General features: G+C 33.2%; 2 protein-coding genes across 4 annotated transcripts; one reads left to right on the top strand and one right to left on the bottom strand.

Annotated features, from left to right (window-relative positions):
* Nucleotides 1-1,245: 1,245 nt before the first annotated feature.
* LOC143071541 (uncharacterized) lies at nt 1,246-11,203 on the top strand. Its single transcript, XM_076245908.1, has 5 exons — nt 1,246-1,585; nt 2,920-3,090; nt 4,175-4,435; nt 4,799-5,061; nt 10,072-11,203. The coding sequence occupies exons 1-5, from the start codon at nt 1,305-1,307 to the stop codon at nt 10,722-10,724; spliced, it is 1,629 nt and encodes a 542-aa protein (XP_076102023.1). The 5' UTR covers nt 1,246-1,304; the 3' UTR covers nt 10,725-11,203.
* Nucleotides 11,120-23,841, bottom strand: LOC143071543 (coiled-coil domain-containing protein 172-like). 3 transcript variants are annotated; one of them, XM_076245910.1, is made up of 10 exons: nt 23,711-23,841; nt 22,350-22,435; nt 20,715-20,831; nt 17,887-18,052; nt 17,353-17,454; nt 15,197-15,287; nt 13,111-13,276; nt 12,834-12,902; nt 12,094-12,181; nt 11,120-11,281 (listed from the first exon to the last, which is right to left on the bottom strand). In XM_076245910.1, the coding sequence occupies exons 1-10, from the start codon at nt 23,790-23,792 to the stop codon at nt 11,268-11,270; spliced, it is 981 nt and encodes a 326-aa protein (XP_076102025.1). In that variant the 5' UTR covers nt 23,793-23,841; the 3' UTR covers nt 11,120-11,267. The 3 variants fall into 3 exon arrangements, with proteins under 3 accessions (XP_076102025.1, XP_076102026.1, XP_076102027.1); XM_076245911.1 differs by having other exon boundaries at nt 20,733-20,831; XM_076245912.1 differs by lacking the exon at nt 12,834-12,902.
* Between the last annotated feature and the right edge of the window lie 46 nt (nt 23,842-23,887).

Below are 23,887 nucleotides of genomic sequence, written 5' to 3'. Positions count from 1 at the left end.
TTATTTGACATTTTTGATCGCTGTTGTGTGACAATTTGATCGTTTTACACGGAGCTCCACCATTCTAAGGAAAACGTTTGGATGCATATAGCTTTCTTATTATTTTATTGATTCATATTTACATAAAGAATGTTTTAGCTATCAAAACTGGAAGCAGAAACGTTATATAGGAACATCAAAGTTCATCAAAGTTCCCATCAAGCAACTTGTTATTTTGCAAATGTCGGAGCCCCGCTTGACAGTCTCCCGAATGACCAAATTATTAGAAAACCGTACAGTTCCGTTCCCACACTGTGGTTATCGGATTTATCCAATCTCGATAGTTAAATTATAAATTTTAAAATTGATAATTTAACTACTAGTATCTCGATTGTAGAAATCTGATAATCCACTGGTATTAACGTAAGAATCTATATATAATTGTTTTCAAAATAATATATTTTTTCCAAAAACTGCAAAAATTTCTTAGTTACCAATTCAGGGGCAGCAACCCAACAATGGATGGTCTGATTTGAAAATTTCAGGGCAGATAGATCTTCACCTGATGAACAATCTTACTACGGTCAGATTTGCTCTAAATGCTTAGGTTTTAGAGATATAAACCAATATCTACATTTTATCCCTATGTTCTATTTTTACCCATGGTGGCCATCTTGGTTGGTTGGCCGAGTCATCTGACACTTTTCAAACTAGAGATTCCCCAATTATAATTATGGCCAAGTTTGGTTAAAATTGGCTCATTAGTTTCCTAGAAAATTTTTGTGTAAAAGTTAATGGACGGACTATGGACGCCTAGTGATGAGAAAAGCTCATTTGGGCCTTTTGGGCCAGATGAGCTAAAACCTGATTATATGGATTTAATTTGATATACTGATGTCGGACTATGTGCGTATAAGACAAATGCTAATGTTAAACTTATGAGGTGTCGGAACAATAATGCGTCGGGATTTCGGACGACCATCAAAAAGCAAAAGCTGTGGATAAAAAGCAACAGGCAAAAGTTGCATACAAGATGCAAAATTTTCGGACAATAATCAATCACGAACAGAAAGCAAAATTGTGAAGACAAAATGCAACGTCGGACAAAAAGAACTGTATCAGTTGACTGTACACAGCAGTAGAAATGATTATTCGTCAATTATGCATTTTTTTGTCTCTATTATAATTCACCTAATCAAGGAAAACTGTTTACCTGGCACGTAACAACTTTGTTAATCTACATCATATGTTATTTATAGGCGTAAGTGTATATATATATATATTATCTAGCACTGATACTTTGTCAGGGAGAGTTTAAGAAGAGAATGTTAGGATTATTTGTATTTTGTTTAGTAACTGGAGTTGTAAATGGATGTACATCCTGTTCCACAGCGCTCAATGCAACATTGAAAGAATTGATGTTGTGCAAGTCACACCTAGTGGTCGGTCTGTCGGTGTCTGTGGTCAAATCTGACAAAGTTTTGTTTGTTGAAGGGTATTCCAATGATAATACATCTGTGACTGGCGACACTGTATTCCAGATCGCATCCTTATCTAAAGCATTCGCCAGTACTCTGTTGGTGAAACTTATCGAAGAGAAAACAGAGTAAGTATTCTTTTTTCTTTAGAAAATATTAGCTTTAATGTGCATATTTATTTGAGGAGAAAAAAAACAGAAAACACTATATGGTATTTAAGACAAACACTGATCAGGTACTTGACTTGGGACGAGACTAATCATTGAAATGGTAGGCCTAAACTAGATTTCAACCACACCTGCAGCTACATAAATATCCAATGTCGCTTCTTTGGTGAAATCACAGCGACTGATATTTGAGTGCCATTCCATTATGGAATTAATACTGAAAATAAGCACTTATACCAACCTCTGTTAGATATCGCATATATATCATATATCAGCGATAGGCCAAACACAGGATCTTGTGCTTTTATTGAAGTGAGTTTTATAACACGCAGGCAATAAAATAAAATGTATGAATAACAGGAAGTCTTATTGAATTTTGTATAAAAGTGGAACGAAAGATACTAGAGGGATAGTCACACTCATAAATCGAAAATAAACTAACAACGCCATGGCTAAAAATGAAAAAAGACAAACAGACAAACAATAGAACACATGACATAACATAGAAAATTAAAGAGTAAGCAACACGAACCCCATCAAAAACTAGGGGTATATAACGAACTCGATGTTATTTTAAAAATCCATGACAATATAACATATAACCCCAATAATTCAGGAAAACATTTCTGAAGGACACCGGCCTTCTTTTGGGCTGTAGATATAAACAGATGCATGTACCCGCAAAGGCGATTTCTGTAAACCAATATTGTCACGTCAGTTCTTTAAATTCAGTCTTGCTTACAGCTGTGGCCATCCTGTTTAGGATAGTATTCACTATTTTTATAGTGCGCTTTTCACAACGAAGCAAGAGAAATATTGTTTTCAAAATTAGAAAGATATGCTAAATCCATTGAACTTCTATAAGCTGGTGACGGTGACCTTTCTTTTCAGCAAAACAAAGAATTTTATGAGTCAGTACATTCATACATAGGAATAACACAAATCTTTAAAACAATCAATTACGTAACATTCTAAATAACTACTTTTTTTTTGTTAATGTTTTACATGCTATGGTCATTATCTATTGTACTTTGTGTTTATATTTATATAGGGAGAGACAACACTAAAGTTGTTATAGCTTGTGTCCAATCCCTTTAAGGCTTTTGGTACTTTTGTAAATAAATATGTCGCTGATAACCTGACAAACCGTAAAATCTGAAAAAACTTTTTTAACAAATGAAAGTGTCAAATTTTTAACAAATGATACGGTAGAACATTGAGTATTACTAGTTCGCTTCATATTAACAGATCTGTTAATATTTCATTTGCCTAATTGTAAGTTGTATTTTTATTAGGTATTCCCTGGATACCAAGATTAAGACAATTCTCAGGAACGATCATATCTTTAACGATAGTTTGAGGTCTGAATACACTACAGTTCGTGATCTACTGTCTCACAGAACAGGAATCCCTCAGAATAACAGGATACGACTAAATACCAACCTAACAAGATCAAACCTTATACAGTAAGTTTTTATTGGTTGTACGTAAAGTGGCATTACATCACGTATGTATAATATACACTCTTCAATGTTTGGTAGTTTGAATTTCAAAATTTTGGAGATGTAAAATAAAATAATAAAATAAAAAATTTCGAAATGTTGATTTTGTAAAGCGCATCGTTTTGTATTGAAACATATAAAATTATCGTATCTCTTATCTTATAGCTAGGAGATTTTGCATGTTCTTTGTTGTTTTTATCCTATAATATTAAGGACATGTCAAAGCGGATCATTCCAATAGTAAGCATGATAAGAGTTTGTTTTTTTACGTGATGTTGGTCAATGCGCATAATTTTGTTACATTACATCGTTCTGACTTTGTATGAAATATGGACTCTTGATATCAAAACAACAATGAAACGTCACAAAAATTTATGACAAAGGGGACGACATTCCTTTTCCTATTCTGAATTTTTTTTGGACGGTAATGTTCTTTTGGCACCGTTTTACGGTGTATATTATATATCACAACTCGTCCGATACGCCCGTGTCTGTAGTGACGTTTTGGATTCAGTCAATAAGCGAAATCTATGTATTACTGGTTAATTATTAAGTCAGGTATTTCGTTCCTACATATTCACAACCAAAACTCTCTCTGTGTATGTACTAATTCAGTAAAAGTTTTAATCAATTATTGATTAAAACTTTTACTGAATTAGTACATATACAGAGAGAGTTTTAGTTGTAACTCAAAGTCTGATTATTTGTTACCTAATAGACTTAAAAGCGAAAAGGTTATCGTCATCATGCTCAAACCTAAAAAAAAACATCATATATATTGTAATTAGACCAAGCTATTTAGTTATATCACAACTCGTTCGATACGCCCGTGTCTGTAGTGACGTTTTGGATTTCAATGAGCGAAATCTATGTTCTTCTGATAAATTATTAAGTCAGGGATTTCGTTTCTACATATTGATTAAAACATTTACTAAATTAGTAGTCTGTATAGTTGTTACGTAGCACACTTAAAACCGAAAAGGTTAATATCGTTATCGTGCTAAAAACAAAAACATAGTGATTAGACCAAGTAATTTTCTATCTTCAGTCGACTCAAATACTTGAAAGCAGAAAAAGAGTTCAGAGGAAGTTACATCTACAGTAGTTTGCTGTATGGTCTGGTCACACACATAACAGAGATGATTGGTGGAGATACTTGGGAGAATCTGGTCTCGAAATTTATATTTGAGTCACTTGGAATGAAATCTTCCACTTTTGTAACGACTGCTAATCCAGAGAAGATAAATTTAGCACAAGGGTATAGGGATTTTTACGGCGATTTTCACCCGATCCCTTTCGAGTTTTCAAAGTAAGTAAGACTTTTGAAAAACTTTTAAACGATGATTTTTTTTGTCATTATCTTTCAGTACTTACATAATTGATAAAATGTTAAGATGCATCTTGAGACAGGTGACAAAAATGAGCCAACGAACCATGGACATTTAAAAAAAATTAAATCAGTGAATCAGTTATGCAAACACATTCAAGGTTCTTAGGTAATAAAGCGGTATTATTTAAACCGCACCAATAGATTTAAGTTAACCCTTGGATGATTGGAAGACAGAAAAGACTCCTTTAATACTAACCTAATGTTATCTGGTAAATACATTCAATTGACTTATTTAAATTATATTAAAAGTCAATTAATTGATATTGTGTGATGCTTTTACAGGTACTATGGTGAGCTTTGTGGTTCTGGTTGTATATTGTCCACGGCAGTGGATATGACGAAGTGGATGACTTTCCATCTAAATGGCGGGAAATTATCCGATGGCAGAAGACTAATATCTGAAAAGGCCTTCAAAGAAATTACCACAGCAGTCAATACCGTACCTAATGATATGTATACGTATAAATATTATACTAAACCTAAAGTGCCTGTCACCACTGCTATCTCAGGGTATGCACTTGGCTGGAGGTCGGGCTTTTATGGGGGTAAGTTTGGAAATTAGCCTGATGGTGCTCGAAAATGTCTATGTATATCTAAATAAGATTTTTTAGTAAAAAAGAAAGGATATAATACATTGATTTGCTAAGTTAAATATTTAACTTAAAACAAGTAATTATAATTACTAGTAACAACATCTAGTATGTCTTTTTAAAATAGGAGACTTGTAATGAACCTCATTCTGTGGCAAAACGCAGTGAAGGTCCGTCAAAGTTTCATTTAATCAAAGAGCAGATTGCTCTGAGGGATACGATTGCCGTTGTTTCGTTGACACATGTATACATGTAGCTGGATAATATTATTTTCAAAACTAATTCAACTTCACATTTAAAATAGTTACAAAATACAGGTATGAATGGTTACAGATAATTGTAGAACAGGGCATGCCCAAAAAGACAAATATCGGACTAATTGGGCATGCACAAGTCATCAAGTTTTATAAGTTCTGAGCACTATTAGCAAAATGCTGCATACATTGTATTACATGATTAATTTTAGTAAAATCATTGATATTCAATTTCATAATTTTACAACTTCTTGCATGATTATGTATGGCTTTAATCCAAGCGCACAGTTTTACAACTTCTTGCATGATTATGCATGGCTTTAGTTCATGTGCACAGTTTTACAACTTCTTGAATGATTATGCATGGCTTTAATTCAAGTGCACAGTTTATCAAACTTTGGTAAAACTGCGCATTCCATATTTATATAACGAATGCACAGTTTTACAATCTAGGCTTCATTGTTTTACATGCATATATACATGTACATATGAATTGCACATTTGTACAATTTCATGGGGAATTGTGCATGATAAATAGATCGTATGAAAATTGTAAAACAATGCACGGCCCAGTTCAACAAACTTTGGTGTAACTGCGAATTCCATATATATAAACGAATGCACAGTTTTACAACTGTTTGATGATTTAGGCTTCATTGTTGCATGAATTGCTCATTTGTACACTTTCATGGGGAATTATGCATGATAAATAGATCGTATGAAAATTGTAAAACAATGCACGCCCAGTTCAACAAACTTTAGTGTAACTGCGCATTCCATATATATAAACGAATGCACAGTTTTACAACTGTTTGATGATTAAGGCTTCATTGTTGTATGAACTGCTCATTTGTACAATTTCATGGGAAATTGTGCATGATGTACAGATCGTATGAAAATTGTAAAACAATGCACGCCCAGTTAAACAAACTTTGGTAAAACTGTGCATTCCAAAATTATAAACGAATGCACAGTTTAACAATTGTATGATGGGCCTGGTTGTATTCCTTTACGTGCATCAGCATGCACAGTTTTACAATTGTTTGATGCGAATTCCATATATATAAACGAATGCACAGTTTTACAACTGTTTGATGATTTAGGCTTCATTGTTGCATGAATTGCTCATTTGTACACTTTCATGGGGAATTATGCATGATGAATAGATCGTATGAAAATTGTAAAACAATGCACGCCCAGTTCAACAAACTTTAGTGTAACTGCGCATTCCATATATATAAACGAATGCACAGTTTTACAACTGTTTGATGATTAAGGCTTCATTGTTGTATGAACTGCTCATTTGTACAATTTCATGGGAAATTGTGCATGATGTACAGATCGTATGAAAATTGTAAAACAATGCACGCCCAGTTAAACAAACTTTGGTAAAACTGTGCATTCCAAAATTATAAACGAATGCACAGTTTAACAATTGTATGATGGGCCTGGTTGTATTCCTTTACGTGCATCAGCATGCACAGTTTTACAATTGTTTGATGATCTAGGCTTCATTGTTTTACATGCATATATGAACTGCTCGTTTGTACAGTTTCCTGGGGAATTGTGCATAATGTACAGATCATATGAAAATTGTAAAACAATGCATGCCCAGTTCAACAGACAATTGTACAACTGGGCATGCTCAGTTCTACAAAATCATGTGACAAAACATACCTCCAAAATAGCCAATCACGGATAAAAGTGTATGAACAATGTAATCAGGCCTATGTTCTATTTTTGTACTATCAATTCCAAGTTTACTTTCCACAGCAGTCACTGAGACTCAGACTGAGGGAAGGTATTTCACTTCGTATCTAATCACCTATTTTCCTACGTTAATTCTAGGAGGAACCCCATTCCTAACTCTTTTTAAAAATATTTAATTTCCTTTGGGTCAGTGATCATGACTCCTTTCCGTACACATTTATCGGTTTAAAATGCGATCGTTTTTAATATAATACGACGTTTATTGACAGAATGAGCTAATACTCGTGTTGTTATTCAGAATTCACGGAAGGAGTATTCCATGTTATCGTTTCGAGTTGTCTCCCTTCCGGCCGGAAGGGAGACAACTCAAAACGATAATATGGAAGACTCCATTTCGCCTGAAGGGGTGTTCTACGATAAGGATTTTTTTTTAATTTAAATGATGCATATGATTTAAAATTATGCAACAACAATAACCTTCAATAGCAGAAATACATAGAAAAAAATCCCATGAGTTATAAATTAATTAACTGAGTGGAGAATCCAGAGCAACCATTCAATCTAAAAAAAACCTTGAAGTCAAGAAAACTATACGCATGCGCATAATTTCCAAAACAAACCCTGGAGCAAGAACGTAAATCAAATGTTTATTAAACGACCTAGATGGTTCTCTGTTTCTTTATGGAAGTACAATCTCAAATATCAGTTTCATAACGGTAACATTTAAGAAAAACTCCACTTCAGTTCTTAAATGACATTCTATCGGAATTCAGAGAACTCTCGCATTTTATCAAAACTGGGAATTCCCTCTGACGTGTTTCTAAATTTATAAAAATACTAAATATAAATACTGCTTAATTCTGATTTTCCGTGTTGTTTAAAACACGCATATAAATCAAGGGAATTATCAAACATGAAGATTATGAAAAGAACATTATAGGAAAGTTGTTTAAGTTCAATCCCTTTGTTTGTTTTTACCTTTTAAAGCAATACAATCATAAGAATCTGAGATGTTCCTTAATGTTTAGAATAAAACGATTGACGTGAGGGCAATGCTCTGAGCCACCGGTATAAGTCTACAGATTGCTTGAAAGCAATCGTATCCCAAAAAAATGAAAAATATAATAACACTTTTAATATATGTGTCTATTTTGATATGTCAAGAATTTTCTAATAATATTGCAAATATTCACACAGAAACTCACTTACTTAAAACAAATCCGATGTTAACAATAATAATTGTCCTTTTTAAATTTGGTTTTTTTAGTTCCACTCGTGACAAAAAAATATTCAACATTTTACGACGGAAGAGACGAGTTTTCGTTCCCTATTGTGGACGGTTATGTTCCTTGTGTGTCCATTCTTAGGAGTGCGTATTATTTCCTAATCGTTTGCTGACTGCGTCTGTAGTGATGTTTTATATTTCACCGAACGTAACATATATGTAACTGGCAAAGTACTAAGCGCAGTCAGGGATTTCGTTATCAAAAACAATTTAAATCCTTAACTGATTTTTTTCATAAGTTCATAGATTGGGTTTGCAAAATAATCTGTGCGTGTAGAAACCTTTTTACAAACAAGATATATCCCTTTTTTATATGGTAAAACTGTTTATAGAGCCCTTAAAGTTGAATTTGATTTAACATATTGATTCTTTGAATAAACTTACTAGAAAAGATCCTTTGTTAAAACTAGTTAGACCTTTGACAATTTCTTTATCGATACTTACATTAGTTTGTTTTTCTTGTGTGTTTTGTTATTCGTGCCGTTCTGACGATTCAAGCCCTTTAAATTCAAACTGTTTTTATTTTTGTATTTTCTTATGTTGTGCAGTCTTATTGCTATCCATGCTAAGTGTCAACGTCGTTCACTCAAAAACATATTTGCGTCATTGTTAATTTGCTTGTCTCAAGTCAGGAGCCTGTAATGTGCTTGATTCAAGTCAGGAGCCTGTAATTTGCTTGTCACAAGTCAGGAGCCTGTAATTTGTTTGTCACAAATCAGGAGCCTGTAATGTGCTTGATTCAAGTCAGGAGCCTGTAATTTGCTTGTCATAATTCAGGAGCCTGTAATTTGCTTGTCTCAAGTCAGGAGCCTGTAATATGCTTGATTCAAGTCAGGAGCCTGTAATTTGCTTGTCACAAGTAAGGAGCCTGTAATTTGTTTGTCACAAATCAGGAGCCTGTAATGTGCTTGATTCAAGTCAGGAGCCTGTAATTTGCTTGTAACAAGTCAGGAGCCTGTAATTTGCTTGTCCCAAGTCAGGAGCCTGTAATGTGCTTGATTCAAGTCAGGAGCCTTTAATTTGCTTGTCAGGAGCCTGTGATTTGCCTGACACAAGTCAGAAGCCTGTAATTTGCTTGTCACAAGTCAGGAGCCTGTAGTTTGTTTGTCACAAATCAGGAGCCTGTAATTTGCTTGTAACAAATCATGAGCCTGTAATTCGCTTGTCACTAGTCAGGAGCCTGTAATTTGCTTGTCACAAGTCAGGACCCTGTAAATTGCTTGTCACAAGTCAGGAGCCTGTAATTTGCTTGTCACAAGCAAGGAGCATGTAATTTGCTTGTCACAAGTCAGGAGCCTGTAATTTGCTTGTCACAAGTCAGGAGCCTGTAATTTGCTTGTCACAAGTCAGGATCCTGTAATTTGCTTGTCACAAGTCAGGAGCCTGTAATTTGCTTGTCACAAGTGAGGAGCCTGTAATTTGCTTGTCACAAGTGAGGAGCCTGTAATTTAGTTGTTGTCGATGATAGCATTTTGTCATATTACTGTTTGTTCTTTAAGCATAAATTGGGCCGTTTGTTTTCTCTTTTTTAATGTGTTTAAATTAATAATGAAAGTCGCACGGTGACCTGTGTAGTTGTTTAAATCATTCAGTGCAGTTTGGTCTCTGGGTCTCTGGTGGATAGTTGACTTGTCTATCTAACAAACATATATCTTTTCTATATCCAAAATTTCTCTCGATAAAGTATTTGATTTGGATTTATTCCTCCTTTCACAGGAAACAGGATGTTTATTCATGGTGGATCAACTTATGGATATAGAGCGCTGATGTCCTGGTACCCGGATGCTGATCTTGGAATATTTATTGTCCTCACTGGGAATGATCCAAATTACTTCATCAGACAAGTACTCCACAACTATATATTTGATATCTACACCAACCAAACTCCTTACATCAACAGCACTGCCACACTTTGTTCATTTCCACAACCATGGTATGACTATACACCAAACACAAAGCTAAATGTTACGAAGAGTCTTGCTATGAGCCGTCAAAAGACAGATTATATCGGCAACTATTACAATCCTGCATACGGTCACATTCAGGTTAAAGGTCATGAAGATATGAACAAACTTACTCTCATATACGGCGTATCAACGTTTATTTTATATCCAAAGGAAGCAAAAGATGAGTTTTATGGCGATTCGGTTGGATTAACTAAATATCTTTTTAATTTTTACACGTTCAGATTTGATATTGAGTGCGACAATCCATACTTAGAGATTCCGAAATTTGAATCAATGTCGCCACCAGTTTTTCAAAAGTCACGTGATAATGCTAACAGGGCATTAACCATCTTCAATTCTGGATTTGATCAGCTTATCTTTATGGTAGTCTTATATGCTGTTGCACAAACAAAAACTTTCTAGTCTAATATTGAATGGTTCATTGTTGGTCTGTTTTGTAAAGGGTTGAACGGTCTTATATCCATAGGTGCTTGAGGACAGGATCCTGTTATTATCCCCCCCCCCATAGTCCCTCCCCTTATTATCATAATCTCTATAGTCGAGATTCACGATGATAGTAAGCATGCATATTTAAAGTAAAATATGGTATATCAGTATATCTTTATGGTACAAATAAGTGATATATATTAAACAATCTGAGATTTATGATAATAAGGGGGAGGGACTATGGGGGGAGGGGGGCTCATAACAGGATCCTGTCCTCAAGCACCTATGGACACAGCTGATTTGTCTCGTTTATATGTGTTTTCTAGAATATAAAGTAGCAGTTCATTTCAATGTGCATAAAGTAAGCAAAACCAAATAAGACATTTATTCAATAATTACATTGTACAATTGTGATATTGAAATTTATTGTAAAATAAAACGAACATATAATTTTCTCTTTTTTCGTCAGCGGGTTCATGACACTTTTTTTCGTCACCTGGTTCATGACACATTTGATATTTAATGATCAGATCCTACAAATGAGAAAAACGATAAGCATGTTAACTCTATTTTTTACAGCAACTAACATAGTTGTACTAATCATGATAGTGAAAAGTGTAAAAGACTCTTATATACCCTTGTTCTATCTTCTTATTCGGTTATACCTCATGCTGGATTTCATTGCTTAAAACTGTTGTTGAGAGCATCTTATTTTGCTACAGTGTCAATACTTTTTATTTAAATTTCGATGTAAATTATTTGGTTGAAACAAATCCTTACCAGTTTACTGAATGAACTTACTACCAACAAAGCACCAAACATGTGTGATACAAAATATGCAGTTTTTGTGCCAGTAGCGCCTTCTTTGTCCCTTATCTTGTTCAAGCATCGATCCTTGTTAATTGAACATCAGAAAGATTGCAACATTAAATATCGACGAAAAACACACCTGAAACTTTCCTTATCTATCAATAACTAAATTTACTCATCATAGAGACCAGAATTGAAATTTTGTATTTACGCCAGACGCACTTTCGTCTACAAAAGACTCATCAGTGACGCTCAAATCTAAAAAGTTATAAGGGCTAAATTAAAAAAAATTAAGATCATAGAAAAATCGTTTACCCATTTATAATCAATAAAATATGGTTCGTCTTATGGTTTTAGTTCATTTTCAAATATTGTCATTTATAGGTGGAGGAGAAAATACTCTAAATGATGAGGATTCAAATCATTATCATTAGCGTTTGTTATTTCTTTGATTTCAAACTGAGCTAGAGCATAAGCCTTACGCTCTTTAACTAGTGACACTATGACAGGTTATACAGGAATAAGTTAAACATACTTGTTTTGAACAACGATTTCTGATAGTTCAGGTCTGTCAAATCCTCAGTAAACAGGTCTTGTAGCTCCATGTTTGTGCCATCTTCTATCTATAATAAAATGTTTGGAATCGTCATAACGGTCAACATTGACTATGAAAACAGTTGGAAGTAACATAAGGTAGTATGAGGTAATAAAATATATAATGTTTTTAGAATTTGCCAAAATGTTGTGTATGAATATGATATAATATCTTTAGGTTTAAGAAAATGTTACACATCTTGTTAGAATTAAGCACATAGGTTGATCCAGGGGGCCCTGGGGGAGGCCGCCCCCTTTTTCGTGGGAAAAAAATGGTTGATCATATAGGGAATCCTTGAAGCATGACTAGACCGGGTCCCCTTTAGGTCAGTCACACCCCCTCCCCCTCTTATGAAAAGTTCTTGATCCGTCACTGAACCAGGAAAAAAGCATTTAGTGCATAGAAAGAAAACTAAATGAAAATATTCTAAAATAGATCATAAAAAACTTGTTATAAAATGCTTTGAGATGTTTAAAAAGGAAAAAATGGGGCCACCCTTTTTAGTTTCTTGTAACATTACAAATTAATAAAAACTACTGTACTAGCCTTTTCTAAATTAAATTATCTGATTTATATCCCCTCATAAGACTTATACGTAAAAAATATTCTATATTTATAAAAATGGAAGGCTAGATTAAAATGAAGTGCTAGGGAAAACAAGTGTTGTGTCTTTAACCGACCTGTTCACTGTTATTTCCATCAGATGAAAAATTGGACAGCTGTACTCGATTTGATACTGCAACTGAGTTCTGTAACAGATTATGTATAATGAATTAATAATAAAAAAAAACCTTATGCATACGTCTTCCTTATGACCATTTATTTTTTTTTGTCTTGAGGCCTTATTGCGACTGAACTACCATCATCATTACAAATAATTAAAACACCCATTAAAACATACATTCAATAAGAAACAAAATTACAAATGAACTATGGCTTGTGTTTTGAAATTCTGACCTTTTGTTCCTGTCTTCGAGTCTGTCGTTTGACGTCTTGTTGTTTTTGTCTCTCTTTTAATTGTCTCTGCCAACATAACTGCTGAAGTCTACACATCTCCTTCTGTAAATCGTTACACTTCTCTTCTAAATTCTCGTTTTTAAGAGTGTCTAATTGGTGTTGTAATCTGCACATTAAGATAGTTTATACAAATATGGAAAAAAAATCACATCTAACATGTAATAAAGACATCTCGCTACCGAAGATGGTAATAAAGACTAAGGTAGCTATCATTTGATTTTTAAATTTTCTAAAACAAATCCCCCAACCAACCAACCAAATCAAATTGTAGCTTCCTAATTCAAAAATACAACACCAAGTGCATATTACAGGAATTCAGAAAAGACAATGTAATTAATATCTAAAGCATGTCATTCTTGGTAATTTGAGACTGATGAACTTTCATGAAACTGATTCGGAGTATAATCTAAAAAATAAGACAATGTCATTTGCATGTAGCACTTAATTCTGGGTGTATTCAAGAAAAATAATGTCATATCTGTTTGACATTGAATTCCTAGTAATTCAAACACACAATGTTATTCAAATGAAGTATGTAATTGTGTGTAATTCAAGAATCCAACATCATTTGCATGTAACTTGTAATTCTGAGTAATTCGATAACGACAGTGCCATGTGCATGTTACTAAACCGAGTCATTCAAGAAAGACAATGTGAATGCCATTTGCAGGTAACATGTTATTTTGTCATTTCTAAGTAATTTGCATGTTAAAAGTTCGAGTAACTCAAGAAAGACAAATTGAATGTCATGTATTTTGTTCACACATTTTAGTCAATGTTATGGAATTTTATGCGACTGTCATACAAGTGAGAGATATACATTTAGGTAGCTCTATAATCAGGTTGAATTCACCATTTTCTACATATGGAAATGCCTAAATATGACAGTTGTTTTCCATTTGTTATGAACATTCCGTTTTCAATTTTCCTTGGAGTTTGTTATTTTACCTTTTGCATGTATTGTGTAAATATGTGTAATTTAAAAGTAAGTAAATATCAGCATGTAAAATATTATTCTGAGTAGCTCGAAAAGGGCAGCATCATTTTCAGGTAATTTGTATACAGTTTATAAATCTGGGTAAACCAAGCAATATAAAAAAGAAGATGTGATATGATTGCCAATGAGACAACTATCCACAAAAGACCAAAATGACAGACATTAACAACTATATGTCACCGTACGGCCTTCAAGCCCATATCTTTTGCATGTAAAAACTACGAGTAATTCAAGAAAGGCAATTTCTTTTTCGTTCTCACGTAGTGTGTAAATCTTGGTAATTCAACTGAGAAAGAAGATGTCATTGGCATGCTATAACATATAATTCTGAGTAATTCGATAAAGACAATGAGATACAATAGACAACTTTCGAGTTCGGTGCATTTCCGTCAAAAACTCTGGTTTTAGTGAACGTCATTTGTGCGTTTAGGGGCGTCGTCACTTCCATTCCAGTGTTGAGCGAGTGGTTGGAAAACTATAATTCTATATTGTACGAATTATTCGGCAAATTTAATTCTCAAAATTGACAATCAACACTGCTGTCATTAGGGATTTGTCAGTAAGTACCTACAGAGCAACCATTATTTCTAGTTTATCCAACACAATGACGATCACTAAGAAGCTTGATGAACGTAAATAGTGCAGGGATACAGGCGACCCCCTCTATCTGGTAAATGACGTCATAAAGGCGTGCATAATTGACGAGTTTTTGCCGGTGACGGATGAACTCGAAAGTGGTCTATTAAAACTAGATCCTAGATCTCCAACTATAAAGCAAAGAAGACAGTGGCATTGATTTGGTACGAAAGCAACACAATAATGAATTGTTTGGTTGTCAATTCGCAGTGGCTTTATCAGTGGCAACAAATTGTAAAAAGAAAAAGTGAAATTATAATGAGGCTTAAATTTATTGAAAACGAACGACTTAAAATTGAGACAAAATTAAGAGATATGATAAAACATGAATGATCATTAATGCAAATCCGCTCAGTCCACTGTTTAAAACAGACCCTTGCACAAATGACTCACTTTACAAACTCAGGAGTGGTGATTGGGCAGCTCAGCAAATTTTCTTTATCTTCTGTCCTTCGAATCTCGTCTTGTAACTTGCAATTTAGATCTGAAATACATAAAAAAAAAAACGTTAATCTATAATATTTTAATATTTAGATGTGAACAAACAATTTCAGTTAATATAAAATGTATCTAAAAGTGTAACCTAAGTTCAGTTTCATCAAATATACAAAACTTATTAACCACCTGTATTTTCCTAAAGGTGATTCAATTAACAATAGTATTGCGGAGGAATTTTGTTCAGTATACAAAGATAATAAAAAATATTAATGGAATAAAATAATTCATAATTCCATGTTTTATTGCAAAATAAAGTCAACAGTAGTATATCGCTGTTCGAAAGTCATAAATCGATTGAGAGAAAACAAATCCGGGTTACAAACTAAAATCCGAGGGAAACACATCAACTATATAAAGAGGAACGGATAATTCTTTGGCTTATCGAAAATTACTATTGAGACTTGAGGAAGATCCTTTGTTCGGATTTATGCGAAAGGGTCTCTATTTTCTCGACAAATATCTTCCAATGGGAGTTTCATCAGCATGCCAAATATTTGAACGTTTCAGTACTGGGCTACATTGGATAGAACAAAATTTTATGAATGAGGGTACCCGTATCATGTTTCACATTTTATATTATTTTTTGATAATCGAGGGAACTATGTGAAAGTTATCTCAAACATTTTTGTGTGATAAAATAGGTGTACCTATGGCTCCGTACAAAACTGTAGGCATAGCTTATTGCTTAACTTTTTGTGGAATGGAATTAGTTACGACTGAACAAGAAGCATGTTTGCCATCTGATAAATTATCTAAATGTAGTAAGTTAATTCAATATTTTTTTCAGAAGGAACAGGTGACATTACGTGAAATACAATCACGTTGTGGTCTCCTTAACTTTGCCTGCTATGTAGTCCTTTCTGACAGTTTTTTTTTTAAGGACATCATATGAAATAACCAAGACGTTGAGAAAACCTCATCACACAGTTAAACTGACCAGGGGGTGCAAAGATGATTTGTCGATATGGAAAAGTTTTTTAGAACAATTCATATTGGAAATGTTTCTTCGTCGATGAAAGGATGGTTTCAAATGACGTTGTTCAGTTATACACGGATGCATCGGGGTTTTATGGATATGGCACAGCTTTTAGACCGTCTGGGTTTTATGGGGAATGGAATGAGCAATGTTAAAGTCATAACTGTGAAAGAGTTGTATCTATTGTCTTGGCAATTGCATTTGGACAATAGATGACAAATAGATATATGTGTTTTAATTGTGACAAGAGGCTTTAATACATGTATTGAATAAGCAATCAAGCACTGAAAAAAATGTAATGTTTTTGATTCGACTGGTTTTGTTATCTTTACAATATAATGTTTTGTTTTCTGCCATTCATTTAGCCAGCAAGTTGAATATTTAAAGTGACGCACTTTCCCGTTTACAAATTTCCAAGTTCCTGGAACTAATGCCGGATGCAGACCCAGAGCCTACACTCATATATCACCTACCAATCTTACCAGTTTAAATAAAACAGTTGATGATCTATAAAAATCATCATTGGCAAATTCAACAAAAAAACAGTTTAATAAGATATTGATAGACTTTAGACAGATTTGTATTTCTCATTTTAGTATAGCAGACTCTGTAATACCAATATCCATTCACACATTGTCACTATATTTGACTTCATTATATATGAAAAGGGTTATGTTCCCTCTAAAATGTCAACATATAACTCAGCTATAAGTTATTGGCACAAAATTTATAATGTATCAGATCCCACTGCATCCTTTTTAATTTATAAGTTAATCCAAGGCGCTAAGAAAAAGCGTTGCACTTTTGATGGCAGGTTACCTGTAACAATCTCCATATTATAGAAACTATTCACAGGATTGAACATTACATGCACAAATCCATTTTACGTTATCTAAAGCAATGTACACTGTTTTTTTGCATTTTACAGATCGGTTAAATGACTGAGAGATATGTTAATACTTACGATCACATCATATCATACGGCTGCCAACAACAATAGCAAAACCCATACCACATAGTAAGCTATAAATATCACATACGTGCATTTTAAAAAATAATTAGGATAATTCTTTACCATGTTGCATTCTTTCCAGTTTGATCTTCTCTTCTTCGAAACATTGAAGTTCCTCGTTAAGTTCAGATACCACCTTTTTCTTATCTTCATAAACTTGACTATCTGTAGAAATAAATGATCAGAAAAATACTGTGTACAAAGGATATCCTAAAATATTTCAGGTTGAATCTCCTTAAATACCGGTTAATAATTTTGCTTATATATATGCGCATCATACAAACTCAACTGGAAAAATATTAAAATAAAACAATATATAAAAAAAACTTCTAAATGCGCCACACAAACCCCTAAAAAACTCTGGGTTGTCACAGGGTCCAGAAAAAGGGTTGGCTGATCCTGCTCCAAATGACATCCGTCGTACTAGTATTAAATTCAAGTCTACACTCAGCATAACTATATAAACATGTGAAAACAAAATTTGAAAAAAAAACAAACACACACATTCAACGGATGCTATAATTAACAAATAAATAAAAAAGGATCTGAGAGCACACATTTTCTTATATTTCATGTTGTATGTGTTAGATTTCTGACCTCGTCTGAGACAATTATGTTTCTCCTTTAAGTTTGCTATCTCTTGTCTGGCTTCCCTTTCTCTGATAGACTGGCCATTGCTAATTAAACTATAGTCGATTGCAAACTCTTCCACTTCAGAGCAAAACATATCTGTGTCATTGTTTTTCTTTGATAAAACTTCAACCTGAAAAATAGTCAAACAGTACATTTTTGCGTTCAAAATTTGAGAATATTTAAATCAGAACGATGGGACTTGTGATGATTTAAATGTAAACCTAAAAATAGATGTCGATACGTGAAAGTGTTCAATTATTACATGTGATTGATTGCTGTTTAATATTGTCCAGTAACAAATAGTACATGTACATTTGTTAATTTTATATGAATATGCAATGTTTGTACAAGAAGGGTGCTAGACATGTGTGCTTGGTGAAGAAGAAGCAAACACATATTTAAAAGAATTTCGTTTGACTTGATGGTGGATCGAATCAACGACTCCTTGCACTCGAAGCGATTATGCAATCACGAGATAGAGACTCCTAAAAACGATAACACAGCCAACTTCATTGTAATAGTATACATTGTGCGTATTTGCTTATATGCGTATTAGAAATATTGTTATTCATTTAAACTTTATTCTAACAAAGTTTACTTTATATTCTAATAAATTGAGGACTAATTTTTCAATTTGATGTTAACAGGTTCATTATAAATATTGCCACAATCTTTATTTTGTTACGTCAAACAAACAAACAAATATTTTTTTTGCCAATCACGGCGCCCAAAATGAGCAGAATAATTACAATATAATTTTCAAACATAATATAAAGTAAATTAAAAATAGGTTAAACAAACTACATAATTGATTGATATAAAATATTAAAGCAAATGAAGTAGACAATTTGTAATAATAAAAATATATAATATAATATGACCAAGTGTCTGTTACTCTGAAGTCACAGATAACGGCGTTGTACAGCGATAGAACCTTTACGGGTATTTCGACTTTTAGGACCATCAACTCCACTTTGAAGTCTGAAGAATGTATACTACAATAACGGATACAATGGTTTCATGCTTATTTTAAACCAATTTAAACGCTTTTGATCGATAAAAACTATTATGCTTTTTGAGCCAATTTTTGGAATGATAAATTAATATTCTTTTGATCTAAACTATGGTTGAAATATTAGCAAAAACAATAGGTCTTGCAGACAAAAATGAACATATCATTAGAAAACCACGTATGTTGTACAAAACTGTAATTTATGGCAAGCCGTTTTAATATTTATTCGAATTTCAAGATATCTCCTATAATATATAAGATATTTCTTATAATATATAAGACATCTCATATAATATATAAGATATCTTCTTTAATATATAAGATATCTTTATATAATTTCATTTTTATAAGATATATAAGATAAGATATCTTATATATTATAAACTATATGAGATATCTTATAAAGTATACAAGATATCTGATATATTATAAACTACATAAGACTCTCTCATCTTCAGTGCAATAGTATTAAAACATTTGACTTTTCTACACTTTAAACAAGTATTACCCATTCCAAACTAAAACACAAATTGAAAGAGTGGTTATTGCCTTGTTTCATTAAAAAGAATGGCGAACGTAGATAAAAGTAGCTTGTCTTGGGGAGGGATACATCCTACTTTGTAAAGAATCAGTCTAATTCAAATCAAAAATTCTCTGAAACTGACATTATAAAGATGCTTGATTTTTTGATTGACGACATATTTGTTACGTTTGTGGGACGTGTTTTTCAACAGTCTGTCGGAATACCAATTGGAACCAATTGTGCCCCTCTTCTTGCCGGCTTGTTTTTTTTTTTATTATTATGAGACTGACTTCATACAAAAACTTCTTAGGAAGAAGATAAGAAGTTAGCAATATCCTTTAACTTTACGTTTCGCTATACAGATGATGTTCTCTCACTAAATAATACAAAATTTGGTGACTATGTTGAACGAATCTATCCCATCGAAGTGGAGATAAAGGATATCTAGAAATTGACAATGAGGGTTGGTTGAAAACAAAACTTTACGACAAAAGAGATGAGTTCAGCTTCCCAATTGTGATCTTCCCATTTCTATGTATCAACATTCCAGCAGCGCCTGCATACGGAGTATATATCTCCCAATTGATACGATATTCCCGGGCTTGTATTTCCTATCATGATTTCCATGATAGAGGATTGCTACTCACAAGGAAAGCTATTAAACCAAGAGTTCCAAATGGTGAAGTTGAAATCATCCCTTCGTAAATTTTACGAACGCCATCACGAGTTGGTTGACCGTTATGGAATTATCGTTTCACAGATGATATCGGATATATATATGTTCTTATCTCGTTACTACAATACCCTTTCCCTTTTCACGAATGTGACCTACCAAATTAGACTATTTACCGGATTTGTAATAACATAAGTAACACGACGGGTGTCACATGTGGAGCAGGATCTGCTTACCCTTCCGGAGCACCTAAGATCACCCCTTGTTTTTTGGCGTTGTTCGTGTTGCTTGGTCTTTGGTTTTCTATGTTGTGTCTTCTGTATTATAGTTTGTCTTTTTGTCTTTTTGTTTCTGACCATCGCGTTGTCAGTTTTCTATCTATGAGTTTGATTCTCCCTCTGGTATCTTTCGTCGCTCTTTTATAAAGTTTATGAGATATCTTGAAGTAAGAATTTATAGCAAAACGGCTTGCCATGGTAATTGGTTGTTTTCTTTATTCAAATATTGCTTATTCGAATACCCTGTCCTTTTTCATAATGTTTGTTGGATAACCAGAAGAAGAACGAAACAATTCAGCTACCTACCGTTTCGTTTCTCAGTACCTCGAATTCATGTTTCAGTATATCTAATTGTTCACTAAGTGTTTTTTGCTTGTTCTGTAACATTTTACAGGTAATTTCATCCTCGTTCATTTGTTGTACCTACAATAATGATACCCGATTATTTTTTTAATTCTGAATAAGGCTTTCATAAAAGCTGCTTAGCATTTAAAAACTTACAAACTTGCAGAACAGATTTGCACATCGAAAATTTAAGTCAGTTATTGAACAATAAAAGAGATCGTTGAATTTTATTTATGACCCATTTTCAAAAAGCATGAACAATCTAATTCTAAAATAAGAATATATTTCGGTTGAAAATAGCTAAAATATGTTACCCGAATTTGACAGTAGGTGGAAGATTTGATTTCACAACCACCCAAAGTTCTTAGACCTTCGCCTTAATCCTATGAAATACCTTTCATCTAGAAGTCATTTTAACAATAGTACATCCAGAGATCAACATATAGTCTAACATAAGTAAAGATGATTCGCTCGTGTATGTAACAATGTTTTAGATTTTAACGAGAGAAATTTATGTATTACTGAAAAATTATTACACCAGGGTTTTCGATATCACAAACTAGTCAAAACATTTACTAAATTTTATCATCGGTATAAAGACATTATTCGTAAATATAGCTCAACATGCAGACTTTTAATACGTTCAGGTATTTCACATCCAATTTTTTATGGTAATATTCTTTATAAAGCACAAAGGTGTCAGTATTCACCTCAGAAACTTACAAAACCTTTGAATAGACTTATTAAGAAGGGATATAATTACGATACTGTTGTCAAGTCATTAAAGATTGCATATTTTGGCGTTAATATTGAGTCACTGATAAGGTCTTTGCATCGGAAATAAACACATTTATTCTAAAAACAGTTGTTGGCATGACACGGGTTATGTTCTTCTCATATATGTTATGATGGTATGATACTAAACCCCTAACGGGAAGGATTGTGCCTGATGTTCATATGATGAAATCATAATCTTTCAGTCAGTTTAGTTGAAGTCTGGAGCTGGCATGTCAGTTAACTGCTAGTAGTCTGTTGTTATTTATGTATTATTGTCATTTTGTTTATTTTCTTTGGTTACATCTTCTGACATCAGACTCGGATTTCTCTTGAACTGAATTTTAATGTGCGTATTGTTATGCGTTTACTTTACTACATTGGTTAGAGGTATAGGGGAGGGTTGAGATCTCACAAACATGTTTAACCCCGCCGCATTTTTGCGCCTGTCCCAAGTCAGGAGCCTCTGGCCTTTGTTAGTCTTGTACTATTTTAATTTTAGTTTCTTGTGTACAATTTGGAAATTAGTATGGCGTTCATTATCACTGGACTAGTATATATTTGTTTAGGGGCCAGCTGAAGGACGCCTCCGGGTGCGGGAATTTCTCGCTACATTGAAGACCTGTTGGTGACCCTCTGCTGTTGTTTTTTATTTGGGCGGGTTGTTGTCTCTTTGACACATTCCCCATTTCCATTCTCAATTTTATGATATTAGAGATCAACATACAGTCTTGTTCAATAGCCAAGAGCTATATGCATATTTTCTTCGTCCTTTGTAGTAAAATATTGACAAAAGCGCGTGCGATAATCAACAATGTATACCTTGGTAGCTAATTGTCCATGTAAACAGACACCTTCCCTCTCTGCCTCTTGTGTCTTTTCTTTGAATTTCTGAACATTACATTTTACTGCAATATATATATATATTAAGTAATATGTAGATCACAATATGATAGGAAGATTTGTATTTAATGTTCCTTTTTTCTCAATACTGGTCTGTTCTTGATCTGAATATCTAAAATTGATTCTGACATGTAAAATTTAACCAAATAAAAAATTTAAAGCAAAAAGAACATATCGAAAACCAAAACCTGTCAAAATTGCAGTTTTGAGCTACCTTTGATCATTTCTAATTTGGATACAAACGAAAGTTAGAGAATATTGTTAAATTACTTTGGTGTACTAAGTATATTTATAAACCGTTCATACTGTTAACAATGGTTCAAGAAAATATTGCAAGATATTTTTTTAAATTTAGAAATTGATCATGCTGTGAATTAAATCTTTTCTTGAATCCACAGTATCACAGTTTGATGTGTATACTCAGGTTACCAACATTATTTGGTCTTGATAGCGACTTATACATTTTTAGCATGTGTATCTATATTTTATCATTTCATGATGTGGTATTCCACCTCCATGTTTCTTGTCCTTTCTTGTTGATCTGTCATGGGTGTTCTAATCATACATGTACTTAGCTATGGTCATTGCACAGTTTTTAAAGAGTGTGTCTTTGGTTTCTTTATGTCTTTTAATATAATTGATCAGTCACTTTGTCCTTTTAAAAAAAGTACAATTTCAAATGTTCATCTTTAACTATTTTTCGGAATGACTTTTATTATTATTTCTTACTCTACTCTTTCCTGGTTCATAAGTGTCATTTTTAGTATTATTAATTGAGTATGTTATTAAACTTTTGCTTTACTCCGCATGATCCAAATTGGATGTTTAGACTTTTTATTTATGACCTTATCAATATAATACACGACTTTAAACTCACTGATGACAAGTGCTCAGTATACTATATAAGATAAAACCCAACCCTAACTTGTTTAACCAGTGGAACATATTTCATAGACACGGAACTTATTTCACCAGGTGAGGAACAAATCTCACAAATCCAGAACTTATTTCACCAGGTAAGGAACAAACTTCTGACAAACATGGAACTTATTTCACTAGGTAAGGAACAAATTTCACCAACCCAGAACTTATTTCACCAGGTAAAGTGTGGAACTTATTTCATATAGATGGAACAAATTATATAGAAATTGTCTGTGAAAAAAGTTCTCCCAGAACATATTTCCTGTGAAATTAGTTCCACTGGAACTTTTTTCAAAGGAACAAATTTTGGCTCACATATTATTGTCATATACACAGACCCAAACAAAATGTATATTTACTTTCGTTCAGGAAACTTCTTCTCTCCTGTGCTTTACGTTCTGTGTGAATTATTTGTTCAAAAAGATCATCTAAGGACGTCATTGCAATAAGAATTTGGAGTATTTTTGTATTTCGTACCAAAAATACTTGTTTCTAGTTCTTTTTGTTCTTTAAATTATAATTGATTTTCTCGTATC

The sequence above is a fragment of the Mytilus galloprovincialis genome, chromosome 4 (genome assembly GCF_965363235.1).
Source record: "Mytilus galloprovincialis chromosome 4, xbMytGall1.hap1.1, whole genome shotgun sequence".
Classification (NCBI taxonomy): Eukaryota; Metazoa; Mollusca; class Bivalvia; order Mytilida; family Mytilidae; genus Mytilus; species Mytilus galloprovincialis.
The sequence above is the reverse complement of the archived record's forward strand: the minus strand, read 5'-3'. Positions and strand labels throughout refer to the sequence as shown.

Excerpts from the sequence above, each read along its gene's own strand:
- LOC143071541 (XM_076245908.1), top strand. The coding sequence starts at position 1,305 with ATGTTAGGATTATTTGTATTTTGTTTAGTAACTGGAGTTGTAAATGGA. Across the intron at positions 1,586-2,919 it reads CTTATCGAAGAGAAAACAGA|GTATTCCCTGGATACCAAGA; the intron begins GTAAGTATTCTT and ends TATTTTTATTAG. Across the intron at positions 3,091-4,174 it reads ACAAGATCAAACCTTATACA|TCGACTCAAATACTTGAAAG; the intron begins GTAAGTTTTTAT and ends TTCTATCTTCAG.
- LOC143071543 (XM_076245910.1), bottom strand. The coding sequence starts at position 23,792 with ATGACGTCCTTAGATGATCTTTTTGAACAAATAATTCACACAGAACGT. Across the intron at positions 20,832-22,349 it reads ATGGACAATTAGCTACCAAG|GTACAACAAATGAACGAGGA; the intron begins GTATACATTGTT and ends TCATTATTGTAG. Across the intron at positions 13,277-15,196 it reads ACCACTCCTGAGTTTGTAAA|ATTACAACACCAATTAGACA; the intron begins GTGAGTCATTTG and ends CTTAATGTGCAG.